The following is a 26,204-nucleotide window of genomic DNA, read 5'->3' as shown; positions in this document are numbered from 1 at the left end:
CTTGCCCAGTTCAGTTCTTACTTTGGGGACGACAAATTGCAGAACATTCATTGAACGAAGATTGTGACTTCCTTGTTTCTTTGTTAAAAGACAAGACAGATAAGATGGCGTGATACCCAGAATGGTTTTGTAGATGAAAACATACCAATGATTGAGGCGTCGAGCACATAAAGATGTCCAGTTAACCATTGGGTATACTACGCAATGGTGAGTAAGGGGAGCACTACTACCAAGAATGTATCGGGGTGGATGCAGGTTCAAAGCAAAGATGGACCGACAGAAGAGTTTTTTCGAAGGAATTTTCGGATGAAGAATCATGAAACCAAAAATGTTTAATTTCTCGAAATTCATTCATAAGGCTCTGCCGATTGATGGAAGGAGTTTTTAAATCCGAAGGAAAAGACTGTTCGTGCTCCGGCTGAAACTGTTCCAGATGAAGTTTGCAAGATTCTGAACTATCTTGCCAGTTGTGTGGAATACAGAGCTATTGCTAGTCAGTTTGGAGTGCACAAATGCAGCGTGAAGAGGTTTGCGTACGCTTTACTATTCGCCTTTAATATACCTGCTTCACTGTCTTTCAACTCATTCGTATTTTGTTCGGGAGTCTGAGTTAAATTAATTATTTTACATTTCCTTAGCTACCTTCTTAAATAAATCTGTTTGTTTTTTCTACCATCAATGCACTTCAAAATGTTCTGTTTTTTTAATTTGAGAAGCACATAAAAAGTATCCGTCTCATTACAATTGTTGCTATATTTCTATTGAATGGTATTTGCTTCCGGGTCGTATCCTGCGTGTTGAAACTGGCGCATGCGCGATACGAAGGGTTCTCTCCGGCCGCACACACCCCCTCGAGAGATCTGGTTTCCAATCGTATAATCCAGGTGTGTTTGTCTGACTTTTCAAAAACTGAATACAATCGGATTAAGGTGTTTCCATGGGCTGTAGGAGGCTTATTTAGAGCCGAACTGTTTGAGAAATCAGACTAAATTAGTGCATGGACACGTACTGACTGAGTCTTCTCTGAGTGCTTGTTTCCTGGCCAAGTGCTTAAGTCTGTACTGAGTCTGCAACCGGATGTGACGTCACATGGAACAAAGGTATCGGATTATGGCACCATTTGATTTTACGTGAATCAATACCCGGTAGAATTGACAGACTTTGGTCGGTACTTATAAAAGTACCACAATCAGTACCTATCCCAGTTGTACAAAACACAATGCTTGATCATGTGTTCAAAACAAGCTACATTTTCCTTTCCACCTGCTCATGTATTCCAAATCATTATTTAAGCAAAAAAAAAAAATATATAATTTTTTAGAAATAATGAGCTTTCATCGCCTGCTTCTCAATTTTGCCCCGTCAATAAACAATATAATATATTATATTCTAGAATAAATGCTATTTTTTTTTGCTGGCTCACAGTGAGACCCAACCAAATTACGCCTCATTGTTAATTGTTCAATCTGACAAAGCAGAGTAAGTTTAACTGGTTTATTTTAATCCATTAACATGTTTCTTTTTCATGTGTTTGCTTACGGCTTTGCAGCCAACAGCATGTGCGGGCTTGTCTGTGCCAAACCGGTCACACAACTACAAGTTATTTAGCCCTTGAGCCCTAGTCAACCTTGCAAAAAAGCCGTAAACACCTCAAGTTCCAGCGATTGCTTCTCTATAAATAGAACCAACCTGAACAGGACAAAGAAACCACAGCTCCGGATGTGCATCTAGCCCTGCAGGATGGAGGAAAAATGTCTTAGAGCGATAAATCAACAACGTCAGAGTGGGTAAAACGCTGATGTTGACTTCAGTTCACCCCTAAATTATTAAATATTACTTAAAACTGTGAGACTTTTCATACTTTAGGAGTAGAAACGAAAGGGGGAATTACATAAGGAGTCTAAAAACTGCAAGTGAAAACAATGTTAAACCATTGAAAGAGGTTTGAAGTACAAAAAGAGTATTGGTTTCTTTTTTTAAGTTTAATGTAAAAAGCACACAGTAAGTAAAAAATGATAAACCACTACAATATAATGACAAGAGTAGCCTATATCACTATACTCTAAATGCATTAGTCAGGGGTTGGGCTGCACAACTTAGGTATTCGTAAATAATATTTATCAACTAAGCAGGTGATTTTTGGGCACAGTTTAGACCACGGGTTGCAATTGCAAAAAACATTCATGTTGTTTCCTGTGTGTGCAGATTTGAAAGATACAAATGTGTTATGTGCCAGTCATCATGCAATTGTTTTTTCTTGCATGGACAAAATGTGCATGGCAGAAAGTGAATGTGTGATATTTTTTTTCATATCCAAATGTGTTGATTTACTTTAAAAAAAAAAAAAAAAAAACTGGTGTGGAGGAAAAGAGCATTTTTGAAAACATCTGGGTTTGTTTTTGTTCGTTCCTGCTTGAAGAGTTCTATTTTTCGACAGCCTGAGAGTCCCTAAATGAGTGGAGAGAAACTAAAGAGAGATACTATCGGAAAGAGCCAGTTTATGTGCACGCTGAGATGGCTGTTGCGATTGTTGATCAACCATCTCACTGTCATCTTTTTAACACCTTGTGAGAAAGCTACAGTATTTTATATTACAAACCCTGTTTCCATATGAGTTGGGAAATTGTGTTAGATGTAAATATAAACGGAATACAATGATGATTGCAAATAATTTTCAACCCATATTCAATTGAAAGCACTACAAAGACAAGATATTTGATGTTCAAACTCATAAAGTTTATTTTTTTTTGCAAATAATAATTAACTTAGAATTTTTTGGCTGCAACACGTGCCAAAGTAGTTGGGAAAGGGCATGTTCACCACTGTGTTACATGGCCTTTCCTTTTAACAACACTCAGTAAACGTTTGGGAACTGAGGAGACACATTTTTTAAGCTTCTCAGGTGGAATTCTTTCCCATTCTTGCTTGATGTACAGCTTAAGTTGTTCAACAGTCCGGGGGTCTCCGTTGTGGTATTTTAGGCTTCATAATGTGCCACACATTTTCAATGGGAGACAGGTCTGGACTACAGGCAGGCCAGTCTAGTACCCGCACTCTTTTACTATGAAGCCACGTTGATGTAACACGTGGCTTGGCATTGTCTTGCTGAAATAAGCAGGGGCGTCCATGGTAACGTTGCTTGGATGGCAACATATGTTGCTCCAAAACCTGTATGTACCTTTCAGCATTAACGGCGCCTTCACAGATGTGTAAGTTACCCATGTCTTGGGCACTAATACACCCCCATACCATCACAGATGCTGGCTTTTCAACTTTGCGCCTATAACAATCCGGATGGGTCTTTTCCTCTTTGGTCCGGAGGACACGACGTCCACAGTTTCCAAAAACAATTTGTAATGTGGACTCGTCAGACCACAGAACACTTTTCCACTTTGTATCAGTCCATCTTAGATGAGCTCAGGCCCAGCGAAGCCGACGGCGTTTCTGGGTGTTGTTGATAAACGGTTTTCGCCTTGCGTAGGAGAGTTTTAACTTGCACTTACAGATGTAGCGACCAACTGTAGTTACTGACAGTGGGTTTCTGAAGTGTTCCTGAGCACATGTGGTGATATCCTTTACACACTGATGTCGCTTGTTGATGCAGTACACCCTGAGGGATCGAAGGTCACGGGCTTAGCTGCTTACGTGCAGTGATTTCTCCGGATTCTCTGAACCCTTTGATGATATTACGGACCGTAGATGGTGAAATCCCTAAATTCCTTGCAATAGCTGGTTGAGAAAGGTTTTTCTTAAACTGTTCAACAATTTGCTCAGGCATTTGTTGACAAAGTGGTGACCCTCGCCCCATCCTTGTTTGTGAATGACTGAGCATTTCATGGAATCTACTTTTATACCCAATCATGGCACCCACCTGTTCCCAATTTGCCTGTTCACCTGTGGGATGTTCCAAATAAGTGTTTGATGAACATTCCTCAACTTTATCAGTATTTATTGCCACCTTTCCCAACATCTTTGTCACGTGTTGCTGGCATCAAATTCTAAAGTTAATGATTATTTGCAAAAAAAAAAAAAAGTTTATCAGTTTGAACATCAAATATGTTGTCTTTGTAGCATATTCAACTGAATATGGGTTGAAAATGATTTGCAAATCGTTGTATTCCGTTTATATTTACATCTAATACAATTTCCCAACTCATATGGAAACGGGGTTTGTATTTTGTAACCTCAGTCGGGATGTCGGTAGACAAGGACAATTTGTGGGGAGTCTTCCACAGACTCGGAGAGAGTTCGCAAGTCTGAGCAATGCCCTGAGGAGCATGCCTTGTTTTTCTAACAATTGTCAGTTCGGGGTCGGACTGTGTTGTGCTATGCTATGTACCTTTAATGTGTTATTTGGTACTGACATGGTTTAATATTTAAAAAAGTGTCATTTTTTAGTTGTCTACAGTTAAATGATTGCTACTTTTGGTGGTATTTTGGCACCCTTAGTAAAGAATGGTTAGCACAATGCATCCTATAGATGCCACCGTGGCCTCCTCGGGAGACAAAAAAGGTAATAATGCCAAGAAAGAAATCTTATTTGTCGAAATTCGTAATGCGTTTTCGCACTTTGGAAGACACACTTCTCTAGGTTGGATCCTACCTGGGCTGGCTAGTGTGCGGGCCGAGAGTCCCTCACCTGTGGTTTAGACATAGCCCTAAACACAGCTATGCGAACCACTACACTGCCAAGGTCCAAAGCACAAAGGTAAATAGGATGCTCATCAAACACTTTTTAAGTTGATCAGGAATGTCATTTTGATACTTCTCTAGAGCAGTGTTTTTCAACCTTTTTTGAGCCAAGGCACATTTTTTTCATAAAAAAAAATACGGAGGCACACCACCAGCAGAAAAGGTTAAAAAAAATGAACTCCACCAGGTTGTCATGCCTTATTTTGAGTTTGTTGTTGTTTCCTGTATGTAGTGCTTTAGTTTCTGTGTAATTTGGTGACCCTTCCTGTTTTGTTGGTGTTCTCCTGTAGCAGCGTCACACCTTCTTTTGAGTTCTACCTGCTTTGTTTTTGCAATCAAGACTATTTAAGTTGTGCGTACGCTATCCTCCACACGCTGTAAGTTTTTGCTGTCGTCCAGCATTCTGTTTTTGTTTACTTTGTAGCCAGTTCAGTTTTACTTTTGTTTTGCATAGCCATCCCTATGCTTCAGTGCCTTTTCCTCGTGGGAGTTGCCTTTTGTTCATTTTTGGTTTAAGCGTTACCCTGTGCATACCAAAAAGTTTGAAAAACACTGCACCAGACAACAGCACATTATTACAATTATTGATTTGCAAAAAATATTTTTTGAACCAATTAGGTGAAGTTGCATAATTTACCACGGCACACCAGACAATATCTCACGGCACACTAGCCCCGGCGGCACAATGGTTGAAAAACACTGCTCTAGAGGAATGTCTAGAGTAGGACGGGAATTCATATGGCCCCATTCGTCTCGGTTTACCTGACACATGAAACGTGATGCATTGGCGGGTTGCACTATTCACTTTAGCCGCCAGATGGCAGTAGAGTGTTGAATATCTTAAAATGTGTTTTGTGGAAATTCCAACTTTGACCAGTTGCTATATAAAGTGCCACTTTCCATCATGTACAGCCGACTGTATTGCAAAACGATTAACCCCCCCCTCTTCCTGTCACTGTAGATCAGACCTGGGCAAATTAAGGCCCGGGGGGCCACATGCATGTTGAGCTTTTCAATCTGGCCCGCCGAAAATTCATAAATATTTTTTTTAGATCTTTAAGATGGAAAGTGTAGCTGCCATTATGATGTGCAGTGATGTTTTCTAATGACCGTAAGTCTTCAACTATACAAAGTATTTCAATAGTTGGAATCTGCGCTTATGGATGATATACCAGTTACTATGGTCATCTAATTAGTTACTATGGTCATCTACGTCACAGCAGCTCAGACGAGGCACCAAGCAGTGTGGGCGGGAAGCGTTTCCACAGACGCGGAAGGAGATTTTCACAACAAAGTTCTAAAGCTTAGTGATATATAGAATAGAATAGAATAGAATAGAAATTACGTTATTGATCCCTGGGGGGAATTCAGCAAATATCAGATGTATCAGATTGTAGGTGGGTTTATTTTGTACCCTTCGCGTTTATATTTCACTGTTTGTTGCATTTTTGTTGCGTTTCACTTAATTGTAAAATATGTCGATCGAAAGGGGGTGTGACGTTCATAGTTTGTCAATACTCAGTGTTTTATCGTTCATAGAAAAATGTAAAATTCCATTACGTTTTTTAAGGCAGTCTGTCTTTACGTTTTTTTAAGGTAGTCTATCAGACATTATTGTGAGGTTTTGTATTAGTGTTCCTAAAAATAGATATACCAGCCCCCAGACACATTTTTTTTCTCTAAATGTGGCCCCCGAGTCAAAATAATTGCCCAGGCCTGCTGTAGATCCACCCGGGAACGGGGCCATATGAATCTCTTCCCTACCGTATACCTCCTTTACAATGTCTTCTACTATCAATTCCTGTATGTTCACCAAGGCTTTTGTCCCTTTTAATTTTAGGACACACGTGTCACTCACCGGTCGACTGTAGCCTGATGAACAGGAGTGCTAGCCGCCGCCGACCTGAGTGCAGCGAACGGTCCAGATCTCAGGTTAGCCAATAATGTGTTCACGGGAACAGCAGTGCTACCAGGGTCACTGCCAACGAAGAAAGGACACGGTCTTAAAGATGTTATGTGAGGTTATGGTTCAGTATTGTGTCCCGAATAACTCACTCTGTGTAACCCAGCTGTTTGCACGCCGTTTGTGTGTGCTGCTGGGTCCAGCCTTCGCTGCACAAGCTCCTCCACCCTGAGCTGGGATTGTACACTTGCAGGACACTCTGACGGGTCATGAGGCGCACTGAAATGAGAATTACTGACGAGAGTGAACAATTGAAAAACAAAAAAAAGTCATTTCAAAGTTGTGAGGACCAAATTCTGGGCCTCCATCCCACCCTAATTAGACCCAAACTCCCTGCCCCATTCACACATAATTGGTATATGTTGTTATTGCATGAATTTGGTTGAAACCAGCTTTATAAAACACATGTGAACATTTTCATTAGGCTTTGGACTTTTTAAAGATGAGTTTTAAGTCCCCCCCTGTTTTTAAAATCTAGTGACACCTCTGAATTTAACTTCATTCGAGGGTCACCACAGTTATGTGTAATGAGATGCAAAAACAGACTATCTTTGAATCTCAGTAAAACTAAAATAATGCTATTTGGTAACAGTAGAAAAGAGCATCATACATGAATACAAATAGACGGAGTAGATAGGTAAAGGGTAAAAGAAACCAGATTTTTGGGAGTATTAATAGATGATAAAATGAACTGGAAATCTCATATACCGTACAAAATATACAACATAAGGTGGCAAAAAACATTTCAATAATTAATATAGCAAAATACGTCCTGGGCCAAAAATCACTTCATATTCTCTACTGCTCGCTAGTGTTACCATATCTGAGTTATTGTGCAGAAATATGGGGAAATAACTACAAATGTGCGATACATGTGTTAACCGTGTTACAAAAAAGATCAATTAGACTGATACATAATGTTGGATATAGAGAACATACAAACCCTTTATTTATTGAGTCAAAAATATTAAAGTTCGATGATTTGGTAAAATTGCAAACAGCTAAAATGATGTACAAAGCAAACTATAACCTGCTACCAAATAATGTACACCAATTCTTCTCAACTAAAGAGGAGAAATAAAACCTTAGAGGAAAATGTAATTTAAAACATTTGTATGCACGTACAACACTTAGAACCTTTAGCATATCTGTATGTGGAATTAAATTATGGAATGGATTAAGTAAAGAAGTTAAACATTGTACTGATATGATCCAGTTTAAGAGGTTGTTCAAATTAATAGTGCTTACAAAGTACAAAGAAGAAGAATTATGACAATTAATTTAAACCTCATTGAAAATAAGATATTCCTCATCTCAGTATGTTAATAATGACTGAATTAATTAATTACAAAACTGTTGTATATACTAATTCACAGATGTCATTCTATTATAAAAAGGTCAGTAAATGATGTATATATTTGTAAACGCTCTGAAGTGGGGAAGGGGTAGGATTAAATAAGCTTTGCTTCTTCCTACTCCTTTTCAGAAATGATGTAAAGTGAATGATATAAAAATTGTGTGATGTATTATGCTGTAAGTGTGTTCATGTTCGAAATAAACTAAAGAAAGAAAGAAAGAAAGAAAGTGAAACATATTTATTATATTTTCACCTTTCAAGTCAACTCATCCTGGTTCCAAAATGCTGGTGCTGTTGTTGAATGTTTAAAGGTGAGCTTTGATGACGTTATGGCGTCCGTGTTTAGTGAAATGTTCAAATCTAGGTTTGCTGCTCTCCAGGAGGAACGGACCATTTTGTATTTGTGTTAGGGGTATTGGTAGAAACCCCTAAATAATTGAATATGTATTAATATTTAAAAATTACAACAATATTTTTTTAAATTATGATTAGATTATTATTAGTGAATGACCTGGGGATAAAAGTGTCCCCCCGTCTTTAAAATATAATCAAGGGTCTTTGAACTCACCACAGTTATAAGCCAATGAGATGCGAAAGTGAAACCAGGTGGAACGAACCATTTTTTGCATTTTTGATATTGGTTGTAGGTAGTCTTGATTCCTTTTTTATTGTGATTCTAAATAATATACAACAAAATTCAGTTTAAAGCACAAAGTGAAACCCACACAAAATGCGCACATAAAAACCAACAACCACTAAAAAATAAAAACAAGTCCATTCATATACACTAAAATATGCCTAAAGATATGCTGTGATAATAAAATAAGCAATTCCTGTATTCTGTCTGAGACATTCTTAATAGAATTCAAACAACCTTATTATTGGACTGTCACAGCTGTACTGGTTTTATATTTACATTTATGATGTTTTTTTTTTTATAGTTAAACGAAAGAAAAAAACATCTTCAAACTTTACAAAAGCCCAGCCCCCACCCTGTGCTTGGTGTCCCAGTACAACATCCTCACTTACAACCCCACTCCGACACCCCTTTGGCCCAGCTCAAACTTACCTGGAAATGTAGTGTTGATTTTGATGCTGGATAAACAGGTTTTTTCATCTTCTCCCCCTGTGCAATCATCCGTTCCATCACAGGCTTTATCTAACGAGATAAACTTAAACGACCTGGTGCAGAAGAAGTACTTGCTGTCAATCAGCTGCTTAACTGCAAGAAGAAGGAGAGATACATTAGGAGGATACAATCATCGATGAACTCGCCCATCTATTCCCTGAGGCTTCGCTACACATCTTAAAATAAGGCCCGGAGCTCTGCCAACTATTCGTCAGTCCGCTAGAGACGTGGGGGGATGTCATTTTTATTATTCTGTTTTTCTTTAGCGTGTAGGCTAACCATGATGTTGCTGTTTAAAGTTGACTGGAATTTTAGCGCCGTAGCTCACATAGCTACCGCTTGTGTCTTCCTGTCCCACTTCCTTCTATTATGTTGGACGAGTGCAATATTACAATGTGAATGTCAAAAAAGGATAAAGTGCACAAAAGTGCTTCTTGAAGACACACAGGTGTGGACAAACACAGTTCATTAACATTAACGCTACAGATGCAAAACACGGTGCATCTTAATGGCTCACTAAAAGCACTTGTAAACTAATGACTAGAGATGGATCGATTATGGCCGTGGAAATTTAGCATTTTGGTGTATATCGTATCAACCTTTTTTATCGGTGTCTGCTTTTTTTAAAAATAATTTTAAAAAAAATTATGCATCACAACAACATCAGCAGATATAATAAACATACAATACCAGTATTTACTGAGCCCAATTTAAAAAATTTTTTTTTACATTTAAGATTAAAAAATACTAGAGATGTCCGATAATGGCTTTTTTGCGATATCCGATATTCCGATATTGTCCAACTCTTAATTACAGATTCTGATATCAACCGATACCGATATATACAGTTGTGGAATGAACACATTATTATGCCTAATTTTGTTGCGATGCCCCGCTGGATGCATTAAACAATGTAACAAGGTTTTCCAAAATAAATCAGCTCAAGTTATGGAAAACAATGCCAACATGGCACTGCCATATTTATTATTGAAGTCACAAAGTGCATTATTTTTTTTAACTTCCCTCAAAACAGCAGCTTGTAATTTGGGACATGCATGAGGAGGTTGAGGTGGGCGGGGTTGGGGGTGGGGGTGTATCTTGTAGCGTCCCGGAAGAGTTAGTGCTGCAAGGGGTTCTGGGTATTTGTTCTGTTGTGTTGATGTTGTGTTACGGTGCGGATGTTCTCCCGAAATGTGTTTGTCATTCTATTTTGGTGTGGGTTCACAGTGTGGCGCAAATTTGTAACAGTGTTAAAGTTGTTTATACGGTCACCCTCAGTGTGACCTGTATGGCTGTTGACCAAGTATGCGTGGCATTCACTTGTGTGTGTGAAAAGCCGTAGGTATTATGTGACTGGGCCGGCACGCAAAGGCAGTGCCTTCAAGGTTTATTGGCGCTCTGTACTTCTCCCTACGTCCGTGTACACAGCAGCGTTTTAAAAAGTCATACATTTTACTTTTTGAAACCGATACCGGTAATTTTGAAACCGATACCGATAATTTCCGATATTACATTTTAAAGCATTTATCGGCCGATAATATCGGCAGTCCGATACTATCGGACATCTCTAAAAAAATACTCTCATTGTCAATAATTCTCCCCAAATATATTTTGATATTTGACAGGGCATTTATCTGAGATTTTGTGGGAAATTTTGTTCGGTTTGCTTGACTGTTTGTTTGATTGATTGATTGAAACTTTTATTAGTAGATTGCACAGTACAGTACATATTCCGTACAATTGACCACTAAATGGTAACAGCCGAACAAGTTTTTCAACTTGTTTAAGTTGGGGTCCACGTTAATCAATTCATGGTATACTGTGGCACTAAACACCCCGCACCTCTCTCCCTCCTGTAGTGCTGGTCGCCTGCAGTATGTCTTATTTGCTTGCCAGTCAAAACTTCCAATTTTTTTGCAAAGAAATCCCGTTTTTGTTCTTTCCTGGCGCCTATTTGTCCTGTTTTGTTTGTTTTCACTACTGCAGCGAAAGCCTTTGTCCGCAACACTCAGTGTGGGCTCATTAAAAAATAATGAGTTTAAAGTTCCGTGATTCAACCAAATAACGTGACGGACGGGTATATTCACTGCACACAAAATTTTAGGGAATTTATTAAAAAAAAGTATATTAGCCGTAGGTAATATATATGTTGCGAAATGAGTTATTTACTCATAAAGATTCTGTAAATGTTTATTTACATACATTAATTGTTTTCAAACAGTGTCTATAACACGGCAGTAAAACGGCTGATCAAACAAAACAGAAGTCATCGTCATGGACCCACTAGCTGCGAAAGCTAGCTCTCTAATCAGCTAAACAGACTCAATAACTCCACGATGACGTTTTGGTGAATTTGCTGAGAAATTTGTGGAACTGAAAGAATACAAAGAATTGCCGTTGTAAGTTAAAGGGGAACTGCACTCCTTTTGGAATTTTGCCTATCGTTCACACTCATTCTGAAAGATATGACGACGGATGTGTGTTTTTTGTAATGCATTCTAACTCGTAAATAAAAGTCTGCTTACAATGGAGCCAATGGGAAGTCCTCTCTTTCGCCCATAAAACCCAATAAAAAACATCCAAAAAGCGCCAACAATACTCCATTTACATTTCGTGACTTTAAAGGCCTACTGAAACCCACTACTACCGACCACGCAGTCTGATAGTTTATATATCAATGATGAAATCTTAACATTATAACACATGCCAATACGGCCGGGTTAACTTATAAAGTGACATTTTAAATTTGCCGCTAAACTTCCGGTTCGAAACGCCTCTGAGGATGACGTATGCGCGTGACGTAGCCCGGCGAACACGGGTATGCCTTCCACATTGAAGCCAATACGAAAAAGCTCTGTTTTCATTTCATAATTCCACAGTATTCTGGACATCTGTGTTCGTGAATCTGTTGCAATCATGTTCATTGCATTATGGAGAAGGAAGCTGAGCAAGCAAAGAAGAAAGTTGTCGGTGCGAAATGGACGTATTTTTCGAACGTAGTCAGCAACAACAGTACACAGCCGGCGCTTCTTTGTTTACATTCCCGGAAGATGCAGTCAAGATGGAAGAACTCGGATAACAGAGACTCTAACCAGGAGGACTTTTGACTTCGATACACAGACGCCTGTAGAGAACTGGGACAACACAGACTCTTACCAGGATTACTTTGATTTGGATGACAAAGACGCAGACGTGCTACTGTGAGTATGCAGCTTTGGCTTCTAAACATTTGATCGCTTGACCGTATGTGCGCAACTTTTTTTTGCGTATGTACGTAACTTTTTTAAAATATATAAGCTTTATGAACCTTGGGTTAGGTGAACGGTCTTTTGGGCTGAGTGATTGTGTGTGTTGATCAGGTGTTTGAATTGTATTGGCGTGTTCTGTGGAGCTAGGAGCTAGCAGAGGAGCTAGGAGCTAGCGTAACAAACACGCAGGTGTTTTTATGCAGGATTAATTTGTGGCATGTTAAATATAAGCCTGGTTGTGTTGTGGCTAATAGAGTATATATATTATTGTATACTGACTGTTAGTATGTAACACTAACAGTCATCCTCCTATTTCACCTTATCTATGTAATCACGAGAGCCGAGTCGGGAGCTGGTGTAGACGTTAGACCGCTTTATTGTCACACCACCGAACGGAAGTTCAACCCAACATATATGAACCCACCTGGCACTCCCCCTGGTGGTCACTGGGTGTAACCATGCAGACAAAACATACAGCTCAATACACAACATCCCTCCCCACTTATTCAGATTCGCACCCACCTAAAACCACCCCTATTAACCCCAGCCTATAAAAACAGACTAGGCCATAAGCACTTAGAACGTGTGTTATGTGCAAAATGATGCTTTGTGCGAATCGGCGGTGTAACCATAAAATACATTGAAATACCCACTTAGGGGGCTATTGTAAATAGGGAACTCAAACTTAAACACATACATGCTTACTGAGGCCGGGGGGTAGACTACCCCCGAACCTCGGAGTCAGTCAACGGGGATTATTCTGCCCCAAAACGTGACATGACTCTCTAACAACCCACGCCCCCAGTTCAGAGATTAAGGCGGTCTGGAGCTCTGGTAACCCGGAGTGGATACCTCCGGCCTGGCGCGCCAACATCCGCTCTCCGTCTGGGTGACCCTCCTGGCTCGGGGGCGACTGTCCCGGTTCCCAGAGCATCCCCTCTTGCCGGAGAAGGGGGGGGAGCAACCGGCTGGGCCCCAATTGTCAGTTCACTCGGCACAGCTGGTTGCTCTGGACCAGTGGGAACCAAAAGCGCACGGTCACCGGCTCTCATCTGCTCTGTGTGACGTCTCCAGAGTGCGCCTGCCCCCACATCCACGGAGTAGGATACCGGTCCCTCTTGTGATGCCACCAGTCCAGGCATCCACTTCTCCTCCCCCCGTCGATAATCACGCACCAGCACGGCCTCCCCCACTGCAAACCGTCTGTCCTTAGCCACCAGATCTCTGCGTTCTCGTTGGCCCTCCTGCGCCAGCTCCACCGTAGCCGACACGTTCGGCTTCACAAGGTCCAAGCGAGAGCGGAGCCGACGGCGCAGGAAGAGCATAGCCGGAGACTCACTCGTCGTCATGTGAGGCGCATTCCTGTAGCTGAGTAAAAATGCCTCCACTCGATGTTGCAGCGTAAATGTTCCCCTAGACGCTTTCAATGAACGCTTCAGCGTCTGCACAAAACGCTCTGCTTGACCGTTCGTGGCGGGGTGAAACGGCGCTGACCTTTTGTGCTTCACTCCGTTTGCCCGGAGAAATGCCCCGAACTCTGCCGCTGTGAATTGTGGCCCATTGTCACTAACCAGTGTCTCTGGTACTCCGTTGCGGGCAAACATACTCCTCAGGGCCTGTACAGTCTTCTCCGTCGTCGTCGTTTTCATCACCTGTACTTCCGGCCACTTAGAGTACGCATCTACCACCACCAAGAACATGTGTCCTTCGAACGGCCCCGCAAAGTCCACATGGATCCGTTGCCATGGAGATCCCGGCCACGGCCAGGTGTGTAGTGGGGAGAGCGCCGGGTTCTTTTGGTTCCGTTGACACGTAGAGCATGTCCTGGCCTGCTGTTCAATCTGGGCGTCTAACCCCGGCCACCAGACATGGCTCCGTGCAATGGCCTTCATCTTGACCATGCCTGGGTGCCCGGCATGTAGTTCCTTCAGAAGCTGCGGTCTCAACGCTGGAGGCACCACCACTCTACTGCCCCATAGCAAACACCCCTGGATCACCGTCAGTTCGTCTCGTCGCATGTAGAAGGGTGCCAACGCGTCATTCTGCCCAACTGTTCCAACAAACTGGCCTGAAACTACCATATCTACTACCCTAGAGAGCACTGGGTCATATTTAGTTCCCTTCCTAATATCTTCACTGTCCACTGGGAGTGTCTCAAGGTGATGTACTGTCACCCTATCTACTGCGTCTGGCTTTTCCCCATGCGCTACCTGCAGTGGCAACCGTGAGAGACCATCTGCATTCCCATGATCTGCTGCTTTCCTGTATTGGATTGTGTAGTTGTGTGCCGCTAACACTAACGCCCACCGCTGCAGTCGTGCGGCCGCCATAGGTGGCGTCGCCTTACTGGGACTCAATATACTTGTCAGCGGTCTGTGATCTGTGAGTAGTGTAAAATGGCACCCGTACAAATAGGCGTGGAATTTACGTACCCCAAAAATAATTCCCAGCGCCTCCCTTTCAATCTGAGCATAATTTTGCTCTGCCTTGCTCAGTGTCCTAGAGGCAAAGGCTATGGGTCTCTCCTCACCACCGGGCATCACGTGCGAAAGTACCGCGCCCACCCCATACGGCGACGCGTCACACGCTATCCGCAGGGGCAACCTGGGGTCATAATGCGTTAGCACCTGTTCTGATTGCAAATGGTCTTTTGCTGCCTTAAAGGCTTTCTCGCACTCTGGTGACCACTTCCATGCCACTCCGGTGTGCAACAGCTCATGTAACGGGCTGAGCATGGTTGCCATGTTTTTAACAAAACGCCCATAATAGTTTATCAGGCCCAAAAAAGAACGGAGCTGACTCACATTAATGGGGGCTGGGGCCTCCGCTATGGCCTTAAGCTTCTCTGGGGACTTATGTAGCCCTTTTTTATCAATGACATGCCCCAAATATTCTAATGAACTCTTGAAGAATTCACATTTCTCCTTCTGTACTCGCAAACCGAATTTTCCCAATCGGCCCAACACTGCATCTAAGTTTTTTAGGTGATCTGCATCGTTCTCCCCAGTCACCAAAATGTCGTCCAGGAAACAATGGACGTTGGGGAGGCCCTGCAACACTTGGTCCATGACTCGCTGAAAGATTGACGGCGCAGAGGTGATCCCGAAGGGAAGACGGTTATAGCAAAACATTCCCTTCTGCGTGGTAATGGTCAGATATTTACGGGAGTTTTCCTGAACCGGCACCTGTAAATATGCGTTCGCCAGATCTAATTTGCTGAAACGCTGCCCCCCTGCTAGCGATGCGAAAAGATCTTCTATCCTCGGAATGGGGTAGTGTTCAGCACAAAGCGCGGGATTTAAGGTCACTTTAAAATCTCCGCATATACGTACTTTCCCATTTTTTTTTAAAATGGGTACAATTGGAGTAGCCCATTCACTAAACTGTACTGGAGACAGTACGCCCCCCTGTTCCAAACGCTCTAATTCCTCCTCCACCTTCGGCCGAAGTGCATACGGCACCGCCCGTGCTTGGAAGAACTTCGGTTGATGCACCGGCTTGAGGGTTAACGCCACCTCAAAGCCCTTTAGTGTACCTAGACCTTCTTGGAACACCCTGGCATGGCTGTCTAGTACTGTCGCCATTGTGCGGTCTTCCTGTATGGGATGTGTAGCTCGAATAGTTTTAATCATTGTCCAATCTAACTTTACTTTTCGCAACCATTCTCGTCCAAAAAGAGAGAGAGCGTCACCCTTAACCACATACAGGGGGAGACGTGCCCGTTGTTTGTTGAGACGCACGTCTACTTTTATTACCCCCAAGGGTGTCATAACCTGCCCTGTATACGATCTCAACAGTAGGTTGGTGGTACGGAGGCGTAACTGGCTAAATTTAGCATTGTATACTTTTTCTGAAATGATCGACACTGCCGCACCTGTGTCTAACTCCATTTCTATAGTTTGTCCCTCCACTTTGGGTCTAACCCAGATAATCGCTGACGCAGCGCTATCATGTTTAACGCTTTTTTTCTACCTCCACTACATGTAAGCCTCCCACCCCATCTGAATCTGTTGTCTCTGGGTCGCTGGGCTTAGTCTCCGCCTCTACCTGATCGGCCCTCTTTTTGAATTTTCCTTTCATTTTCTGTCCCTTTTTAACCCCAAAAAAATGTGTTGTCTTCGGTCCCCCTTTATCCTCCCTGCACATACGAGCTATGTGCCCCCTTTTTCCACAATTGTGGCAGGACTGGTCCTTGTAAAAACATTCCTCCATTTTGTGATTTACTCTACCACAACGAGTGCATTTACGGCCCGGTGGCAAGGAGAGAGAGACAGCGTTCACCTTCTGTGAGCTACTGAGCTGTTGAGATTCACGTGCCACTGTTTCTATTGAAACTGCTAGTTCAACTGCTCTTTGGTATGTTAAATCCTTCTCTGTTAACAGCCTCTTTTTAATCGACTCACTGTTCAACCCACACACTAACCTGTCTCTTAGTGCATCCTGCAGGTAAGCTCCAAATTCACAGTGCTCTGATAATTTTTTTAGATCTGTTACATACTGTGTAATAGTTTCCCCCTCCCCCTGATCTCTCTTATGAAATCTATATCTCTCCGCTATCACTATGGGCTTTGGGGAGAAATGTGCTTGCAACAATGTCACTACCTCATCATACGTTTTCGTGCCCGGCTTCTCTGGGGCGATGAGGCTGCGCAGTAGACCGTACGTCGCCGGTCCCATCACGCTGAAAAACACCGGCAGCTTCCTCCCCTCATTCAGTCCATTTGCTGCCACGAAGTGCTCAAACCTCTCCACGTATGTCGACCACTGCTCCGTCGACTCATCAAAGGCGTCCATCTGTCCCAGGATGCCCGCCATGCTCGCAGGTCGTCCCGACGTGAGTCGTACCCCCGCTGCTATGCGGAGCTAATGCTAACAAAGCTAAGCTAACGCTAGCCGTCGATGAACTCCGCGGATTCGCCGCCACCCGCCTCTTAATCCGTCGGCAGGCGCATCCGTGCTCGTCGCCAATTATTGTATACTGACTGTTAGTATGTAACACTAACAGTCATCCTCCTATTTCACCTTATCTATGTAATCACGAGAGCCGAGTCGGGAGCTGGTGTAGACGTTAGACCGCTTTATTGTCACACCACCGAACGGAAGTTCAACCCAACATATATGAACCCACCTGGCACTCCCCCTGGTGGTCACTGGGTGTAACCATGCAGACAAAACATACAGCTCAATACACAACATCTATGTCTTGTGTTTATTTACTGTTGTAGTCATTCCCAGCTGAATATCAGGTCACCCCCGGCTCTCACAGCATCTTCCCTATCTGAATAGCTTCAACTCCCCACTAGTCCTTCACTTGCACTTTACTCATCCACAAATCTTTCATCCTCGCTCAAATTAATGGGGAAATTGTCGCTTTCTCGGTCCGAATCTCTCTCACTTCATGCGGCCATCATTGTAAACAATAGGGAACTTTGCGTATATGTTCAACTGACTACGTCACGCTACTTCCGGTAGGTGCAAGCCTTTTTTTTTTATCAGATACCAAAAGTTGCAATCTTTATCGTCGTTGTTCTATACTAAATCCTTTCAGCAAAAATATGGCAATATCGCAAAATGATCAAGTATGACACATAGAATAGATCTGCTATCCCCGTTTAAATAAAAAAAATTCATTTCAGTAGGCCTTTAATATTAACCAAGTATTAGTGATATGGTTTTTGTAAGCGCTAACGCAGATAAACTATGTATAGCAGCGCCGTGATCACTAACTGTGTGCCAAGGTTTACATCATCGAGTGGTCTGCTGCTTCCTCGCTTACCTGCTTGTAGAAGTTTATTGTACATCATAAATAATGCCTCTAACCCAGATAGTAGAATGTGGAGGTTTTAATCCGGTTGTTGGTACACTTTGACAGCCAATTGAGATGCGGAAATGGCAAGAACAACACAAAAAGATGCTTGGTTCTATCCCCCTTTTTTTCTGCAGGATTACGAGTAATTTTTCATCTAAATGGGGCTGTAACAAGATTCTATCAGTAGGCATCCTAATGACAGCAGATGTTGTACAGCAAGTGATGTTTTATAATGTTCTCATGAAGTCTGCAGTGAGTAAAAGTCAGTGATGTGGGTGAAAAAAGCGAATGTCGTGATGCGTTTTTAAAATGAGTGCGCTGCGTACCCTTAAAATGGTCATAATACATAAGCATTAAATGTTATTATAAATATGCCCATGACTACATTACATACACTACCGTTCAAAAGTTTGGGGTCACCCAAACAATTTTGTGGAATAGCCTTCATTTCTAAGAACAAGAATAGACTGTCGAGTTTCAGATGAAAGTTCTCTTTTTCTGGCCATTTTGAGCGTTTAATTGACCCCACAAATGTGATGCTCCAGAAACTCAATCTGCTCAAAGGAAGGTCAGTTGTGTAGCTTCTGTAACGAGCTAAACTGTTTTCAGATGTGTGAACATGATTGCACAAGGGTTTTCTAATCATCAATTAGCCTTCTGAGCCAATGAGCAAACACATTGTACCATTAGAACACTGGAGTGATAGTTGCTGGAAATGGGCCTCTATACACTTATGTAGATATTGCACCAAAAACCAGACATTTGCAGCTAGAATAGTCATTTACCACATTAGCAATGTATAGAGTGTATTTCTTTAAAGTTAAGACTAGTTTAAAGTGCTTTTCCTTCAAAAATAAGGACATTTCAATGTGACCCCAAACTTTTGAACAGTAGTGTATATACTTACAGCATGTATAAAAAACCTTAATGGAGGTGTTTGGGTGTTTTTTTTAAGGGCTTTATAGACAGAATAGAGCAGCTCCCATACGCTCCATTGTAAGCAGACTTTTGATCGCATTTATTTACTATTTAAAATGCATAAAATAAGAAAAACGTGTTTTTGTCTTACATAAAGGATTTTGAATGATAGGCAAAATTCCCCAAAAATTCCTTTTAATAATACTAACACAGACACTTGTAAACGTGTTAGCATATTAGCTAATACTAACGATGCTATCTTCGTTACAATACAATAGTGTCATGTCTGTGTGATCATGTTTTGTTTTGGTTATTTTCGGTTTGGTTTTTGGACTTTTTGTGCACTCTTGTTTGTTTTGTTTCCATGACAACCCATTAGTTTTCACCTGTCCTCATGTCACGCACCTGATTCATTTGGACTCACACACCTGTCATTAATCATGTTCAAGACTATTTAAGCTGATAGTTGCCAGGAAGTCAGCCTGGCGACATTAACTCTGTTTGACTTCTGCTACCCACGTTACCCATGCTACCATAGTTCCATGCCAAGTGATTTTTGTCTATATTCTTGTCACAGTAAGTGTTTATTTGTTTCATGTTCATAGTTTTTTGCCCAAGTGCTAGTTTTTGTTTCATTAGTCAAGTTTGTTTCTCCGCTTTTGTGCGCGCCTCTTGTTTGTACCCTTTTGTTTGCACTTTGTAGTTTATAGTAATAATTAAACCATGTCTTTACCTGCACGCCACGTCCGCTCCAATTATTGCATCTTGGGAAAACAAAATCCTCACAGTCCATGTTATGACAAATAGTATGTACAAATATGCATGAAAACACTCCTACAGACATTACACATGGGACGGTTTAGTAAGTATGAATAGTTTTAGTTATACTGTAAAACTTACAAACGTTGCTTGGAGTTATGAATGAAGAACTCATACGAGTAGAACCGCTAGGAATAGACTAGAAGACTAGAAATAGCTAAATGAAAGGACACTGCAGCACCTGCACTAAGCAAACTCATCTAAAAGATGGTGCTGTGGCACAAACAATAAAACACCTCGGTGTATTTGATTGGTTTTTTTTGGACTATTTTTATTATAGCCGTCAGTGAAGAAAAAAACATAAGTTAGCCTCACCGTCTTAGAAGCCGCAGGGTTCAAAGAATAGGAAAAAAGTAGCAGCTAGTGGTCCAAAATTTACAGTAGATAAGTAAAGAAGAGCAGGCAGCAGCTTACGCATTGTCATACAGCTTGAAAAATGTCTCAACTATAAGCTGCGTAAAGGAGCCCAGAATTTTTTTATTTAAATGTTTGCAATATTTCAGTGTTCCTCATGAGCAGGGGTCCCCAAACTACGGCCCGCAGGCCAGGTACGGCCCGCCAGCGGCCAAAATCCGGCCCGCGGGTAGTACCAAGTAAAAAAAAATTTTTTTAGATTTTTTAAATTTTTTTAATTATTATTTTTTTAATCTGTTCTTTTTCACCCATCCATCAATCCATTTTCCACCGCTTGTTATTAAGTCTCCTAGGCAGATACGGCACGCCAGCGTCCAAAATCCGGCCCGTGAGTAGTCCTGGCTAAAAAGTAAATAAAAATTGTATTTATTTATTTTTTGATTATAATTTTTTTTAATCTGTCCTTTTTCAGCCATCCTACAATCCATTCTCTACCGCTTGTTACTGGGTCTCCTAGGCAGATAAGGCACGCCAGCATCCAAAATTCGGCCCGTGAGTAATGCCAAGTAAAAAAATAAAAAATATACGTACATATATATATTTTTTAATTATTATTTGTTTTAATCTGTCCCTTTTCGCCCATCCATCAATCCATTGTCTAAAAATGCATTTTCCCAGCGGTAATGGGACGTCATCACGCTTGCGCCACAAAGGCGGCAAGTGCGCGATCTTTCAGTCAATTAGTGCACGAGGGGAAAAAATGGCGAAATCTTTGGGGAAATATAATTTAGACTCTGAGGGTAGAGTTTTTAAACATCAGTGGACATATGACTTTTGTTCAGTTTAAAGGCCTACTGAAACCCACTACTACCGACCACGCAGTCTGATAGTTTATATATCAATGATGAAATCTTAACATTATAACACATGCCAATACGGCCGGGTTAACTTATAAAGTGACATTTTAAATTTGCCGCTAAACTTCCGGTTCGAAACGCCTCTGAGGATGACGTATGCGCGTGACGTAGACCGGCGAACACGGGTATGCCTTCCACATTGAAGCCAATACGAAAAAGCTCTGTTTTCATTTCATAATTCCACAGTATTCTGGACATCTGTGTTCGTGAATCTGTTGCAATCATGTTCATTGCATTATGGAGAAGGAAGCTGAGCAAGCAAGGAAGAAAGTTGTCGGTGCGAAATGGACGTATTTTTCGAACGTAGTCAGCAACAACAGTACACAGCCGGCGCTTCTTTGTTTACATTCCCGAAAGATGCAGTCAAGATGGAAGAACTCGGATAACAGAGACTCTAACCAGGAGGACTTTTGACTTCGATACACAGACGCCTGTAGAGAACTGGGACAACACAGACTCTTACCAGGATTACTTTGATTTGGATGACAAAGACGCAGACGTGCTACTGTGAGTATGCAGCTTTGGCTTCTAAACATTTGATCGCTTGACCGTATGTGCGCAACTTTTTTTTGCGTATGTACGTAACTTTTTTAAATTATATAAGCTTTATGAACCTTGGGTTAGGTGAACGGTCTTTTGGGCTGAGTGATTGTGTGTGTTGATCAGGTGTTTGAATTGTATTGGCGTGTTCTATGGAGCTAGGAGCTAGCATAGGAGCTAGGAGCTAGCATAACAAACACGCAGGTGTTTTTATGCAGGATTAATTTGTGGCATATTAAATATAAGCCTGGTTGTGTTGTGGCTAATAGAGTATATATATGTCTTGTGTTTATTTACTGTTGTAGTCATTCCCAGCTGAATATCAGGTCACCCCCGGCTCTCACAGCATCTTCCCTATCTGAATAGCTTCAACTCCCCACTAGTCCTTCACTTGCACTTTACTCATCCACAAATCTTTCATCCTCGCTCAAATTAATGGGGAAATTGTCGCTTTCTCGATCCGAATCTCTCTCACTTCATGCGGCCATCATTGTAAACAATAGGGAACTTTGCGTATATGTTCAACTGACTACGTCACGCTACTTCCGGTAGGGGCAAGCCTTTTTTTTTATCAGATACCAAAAGTTGCAATCTTTATCGTCGTTGTTCTATACTAAATCCTTTCAGCAAAAATATGGCAATATCGCGAAATGATCAAGTATGACACACAGAATAGATCTGCTATCCCCGTTTAAATAAAAAAAATTCATTTCAGTAGGCCTTTAAGGAAAAGACAGTTTAGATTGTGTATATATATATAGCGCTGCCCCTGGTCAAATTTTTTTAACCCAATACGGCCCCCGGGTCAAAAAGTTTGGGGACCCCTGCTCATGAGGAAACTTTACAATGTATTAAATCTATCAACAGCTATAAAATTGAGTAAATAGCGAGTTATTGTGATGTAGAGAAATTTCATATTTTTTTACCAATTTTCCCTGGCGAGGACCTATTTTGAATTGCAAATGTTAGACACACATAAAAAAAGGTGTTTGTGAAATCTCCTGATGTTTTTTTTTGGTGCTAAACTAACCACCAAAGGCATGCACCTGGGGATAGGTTGATTAGCAACACTAAATGGTCCCTAGTGTGTTGTCTGTCTATCTGTGTTGGCCCTGTGATGAGGTGGCGACTTGTCCAGGGTGTACCCCGCCTTCCACCCGATTGTAGCTGGGATAGGCTCCAGCACCCCCTGCAACCCCGAAAGGGATAAGCGGTAGTAAATGGATGGATGGACAAACATCAAGGCTACAGTATTGTGTGACATCTGGGACAAAAAATATTTCAAAAAATACTACAATGTGGGACCTCTAAAGAGTGGTGATATTAAATATGGTCTTTGTTGACAGAATCATCACTTCTCTGTGGCACAAACGATGGAAAGGGAAGAAGCAAGAACATAACATGCTGGATGTTCTCCATTGTTGCCCTGTGTTTACTGCACCATGTTCCTCTTATTGGCGTGTTGCACCAGCCTGATGTCACAATATTTATATAACTGTCGCCATCTGTCGTACACACCCCGTGGTGAAAAGGCCATCCAAGTATGAGCTGTACCACTTTGGGGAAATTTTGCTGAAGATAGAATGTTTTATCTTTTCACTCACTAAAGTAGGCAGCAGTGGCCAGTATTCCCAGCAGCACCACAACTGCCGCCACGGTCAACAACACCTTCTTCCTCTTAGATGCCTTCTCTTTCTGAGTCTTTGGGGCCGTCATGGGCCTTCTGTGGCGGCCTGGCCGTGGAACCCCTGCAGGTTGAGTAAAAATGTGCCAAATTTAATATGCAATACTGCAGTTTTTTTTAATGCAGCATTCTCCTCAAATTCCAACAGTGTACAGCCAATGAGTTGTTTACCTGTGTGTGTCGGGTTCAACGGACTTGTGCTTTCTTCAGCCGGCTGACCAGTCTATGGGCAGAATAACGACAAGGGGTGAGCACACAAAAACAATTTCTTTGTAATTGCCATTCGCTGCCATAACCATTTGGAACAGACAATATGGTAATACTTAAACATACGGTACACTGCAAAAACTGAAATCTAAGTAAGATTAAATAAGGGTGATATTTGCTTATTTTCTGTGTGATAAGATAATTCTTCTCACTAAGCAGATTTTATGTTCGAGTGTTTTACTTGTTTTAAGGGTTTTGGTCCTACATGATCTCAGTAAGATATTACAGCTTGTTGCTGAGATTTGATGACCTATATTGAGTAAAACATGCTTGAAACTAGAATATCAACTGTTGCAAAGCTGTGTCATCAACACTCACAAGTATAAAACTACTTTTTTAAAGTAATCATTTCTTACTTCAAGCATGAAAAACAAAATCCAGATGCCGAGCGCATATCATTATGTCAAGATAATGGCACTAGCATTTGATTAATTTAAGAATATTTTTCAACATATTGAGCAAAAAGGTCTCTTTTTTTTTCTACCAAGAAAAGTGCACTTGTTATTAGTGAGAATCTACTTATTTTAAGGTATTTTTGGGTTCATTGAGGTTAGCTAATTTTACTTGTTTTGGAAAGTCTTGACAAGCCGAGTTTTCTTGTTCTACTGGCAGATAATTTTGCTTAGTTCAAATAAAATACCCCTAATTTTATTTTTTTATTTTATTTTTTTGAACACTGACTTTTTGCAGTGTAGGTAGTGAACAAACTATCAGAAATAGTTAAGACAAAGAGAAGGCATGACATTAAGGCCAGTGTATCTTTTGGTCATTGAATTTTCAATTCCAAATAACGTGCTCAATAGCATGTGCAAATTATAAAATCGTGTGGGCTATTAGTGGGTGTGTTGCGGGTAATCTACTATGACTGCATGTACAATTGATCATTAAAGCTGCGAGCAGCATTGAACGAGGTCTCGCCCCTGTTACACCGCAGTGTTTATACGGGTCGACTAGCACGAATGACGCTCGCGGTCACGTTCGTCCCGATGTCCCGACCCACCACCAAAAATTTCAGGAAGTTCGGAGAATGTGCGTGAGTTAAGTATCCGTCTTTAATCACCTAAAGTGCAGAAATGACAGATTGCCGATTGCTTTGGACAGTTTTTGCCGCTAGGTTTCGCCCACTACGAGTGTTTTGAAACAGGTGCTGACCCATCGGGCACTTCAGTGTGTCATCATTATCATTTCCACCACATAAGATCAAGATCAGAATTTGTGGAGCCGAGTTGTTAACGTTTCATGAGCTGTGGCGAACCACTGAAGCAATGTTTGGCGCCATGCCACGCCCACATCTTATGGCGTAGGCATAATTTGTCCGCAATTTATCATCCCCTATATGCGTAGTATCTGTAATTTGAACTGTGACTCATTTGGCCAAAGTCCCTTGGAGAGGTTTGCTAAAGTATGACCTCTATTTTTTGCCGGAAATGGCAGACGAAAACCAAGATGGCCGACTTCCTGTTCGTTTTCAGGTATGGGTTCTTGAGACTTTTATGTGCGTCCTGTCATGATAGACGTCTCCTGCGATTTTCGTGTCGATACGTGAAACAGATAGGAGGGGCTGATTTTTTTTCAGATTTTAAAGGTGGCGTTAGAGAGCCAATTTAGAAATACAATTTTTGGTACCGCTGAAATTAAGAAAATGTTTCCATACCTGACGCGCCTGCAAAATATGGGGATTTTTTGTGCGTGTTAAGGGCCTCAAAAAGGCGTCCAAATGTATAGAAGAAATATAAATATAAATATGTACCACCTTTTCTAGGTGATCAAGACGTGTGATTTAGATAACAGAACCTATTTTTAGCATGCTGATGGTGCACTCTGGGAGGCGCTTCAGTGTTCTGAAGGTATGTCTGGAATGATCTAGCGGCAAAAAAATGCAAGTTGCAAAAATCCTTTTTAGTATAGGAAATAAAATGTAATATCTCTTACATTAAAAATTAACACCATTAAAAAAAAAAAAAAAACAGCAGTCCCCAAAACAAAATCTTTTTTTAAATTTTTTTATCAGCCCCTAAGTCATCCAGCAGCCTTTATATAATAAAATGCCATTGCTAAATAGACCATTTTTATTTATGACAGTCCAAATATGTTGACATTGACACACACACGTAAGAGAGAATTCTCTGTTCGTTGTTTGTCTTTGCAGCGTAATCGCCTCCTTTCTCAGAGTCATGCATAAATGTGCCAGTTTTCACGTCATTTTCGAATGTGCTAAATAAAGAGGCTAAACAGCAGCCGCAGAACAGTTTCAGTCTTGATTAATCACACTGTAAGTGCCAAATGATTATATTTGCATCTTCTTCTCCCAGTACATTCTGGTAGTCAGCATCCATCCATCCATTTTCTACATGGAGACCGACACGCTAAATGGATCATGCTCTTTATTTGGCTCTGAGCAAGAGATGAGAAGATAAGCTTTGTGTGCAATATAACATTTGCACATTTTAATACACGCAAACGTTTAGTTCAGGGGTCCCCAAACTTCGGCCCGCGGGCCGAATCCG

General features: G+C 41.4%; 2 protein-coding genes across 3 annotated transcripts in view; both read right to left on the bottom strand.

Moving 5' to 3' along the window:
• tmprss4a (transmembrane serine protease 4a) overlaps positions 1 to 26,204 on the bottom strand; it is a 61,171-nt gene that overhangs the window by 12,568 nt on the left and 22,399 nt on the right. For both annotated transcript variants that reach the window (XM_062060168.1, XM_062060167.1), the window contains exons 2-7: positions 23,602 to 23,653; positions 23,351 to 23,494; positions 9,082 to 9,234; positions 6,748 to 6,874; positions 6,551 to 6,670; positions 1,690 to 1,733 (exon numbers count right to left, since the gene is read on the bottom strand). In XM_062060168.1, coding sequence (XP_061916152.1) covers positions 1,690 to 1,733; positions 6,551 to 6,670; positions 6,748 to 6,874; positions 9,082 to 9,234; positions 23,351 to 23,462 — 556 coding nt within the window. In that variant the 5' untranslated portion in view covers positions 23,463 to 23,494; positions 23,602 to 23,653. The remainder of the gene's footprint in view (positions 1 to 1,689; positions 1,734 to 6,550; positions 6,671 to 6,747; positions 6,875 to 9,081; positions 9,235 to 23,350; positions 23,495 to 23,601; positions 23,654 to 26,204) is intronic.
• LOC133658285 (uncharacterized protein K02A2.6-like) lies at positions 12,787 to 16,279 on the bottom strand. The gene has a single exon (XM_062060152.1). The coding sequence runs from the start codon at positions 16,277 to 16,279 to the stop codon at positions 13,196 to 13,198; it is 3,084 nt and encodes a 1,027-aa protein (XP_061916136.1). The 3' UTR covers positions 12,787 to 13,195.

The sequence above is a fragment of the Entelurus aequoreus genome, linkage group LG10 (assembly GCF_033978785.1).
Source record: "Entelurus aequoreus isolate RoL-2023_Sb linkage group LG10, RoL_Eaeq_v1.1, whole genome shotgun sequence".
NCBI classification, from domain to species: domain Eukaryota; kingdom Metazoa; phylum Chordata; class Actinopteri; order Syngnathiformes; family Syngnathidae; genus Entelurus; species Entelurus aequoreus.
Note: the sequence above shows the minus strand (reverse complement) of the source record. Positions and strands in the feature narration are given on the sequence as shown.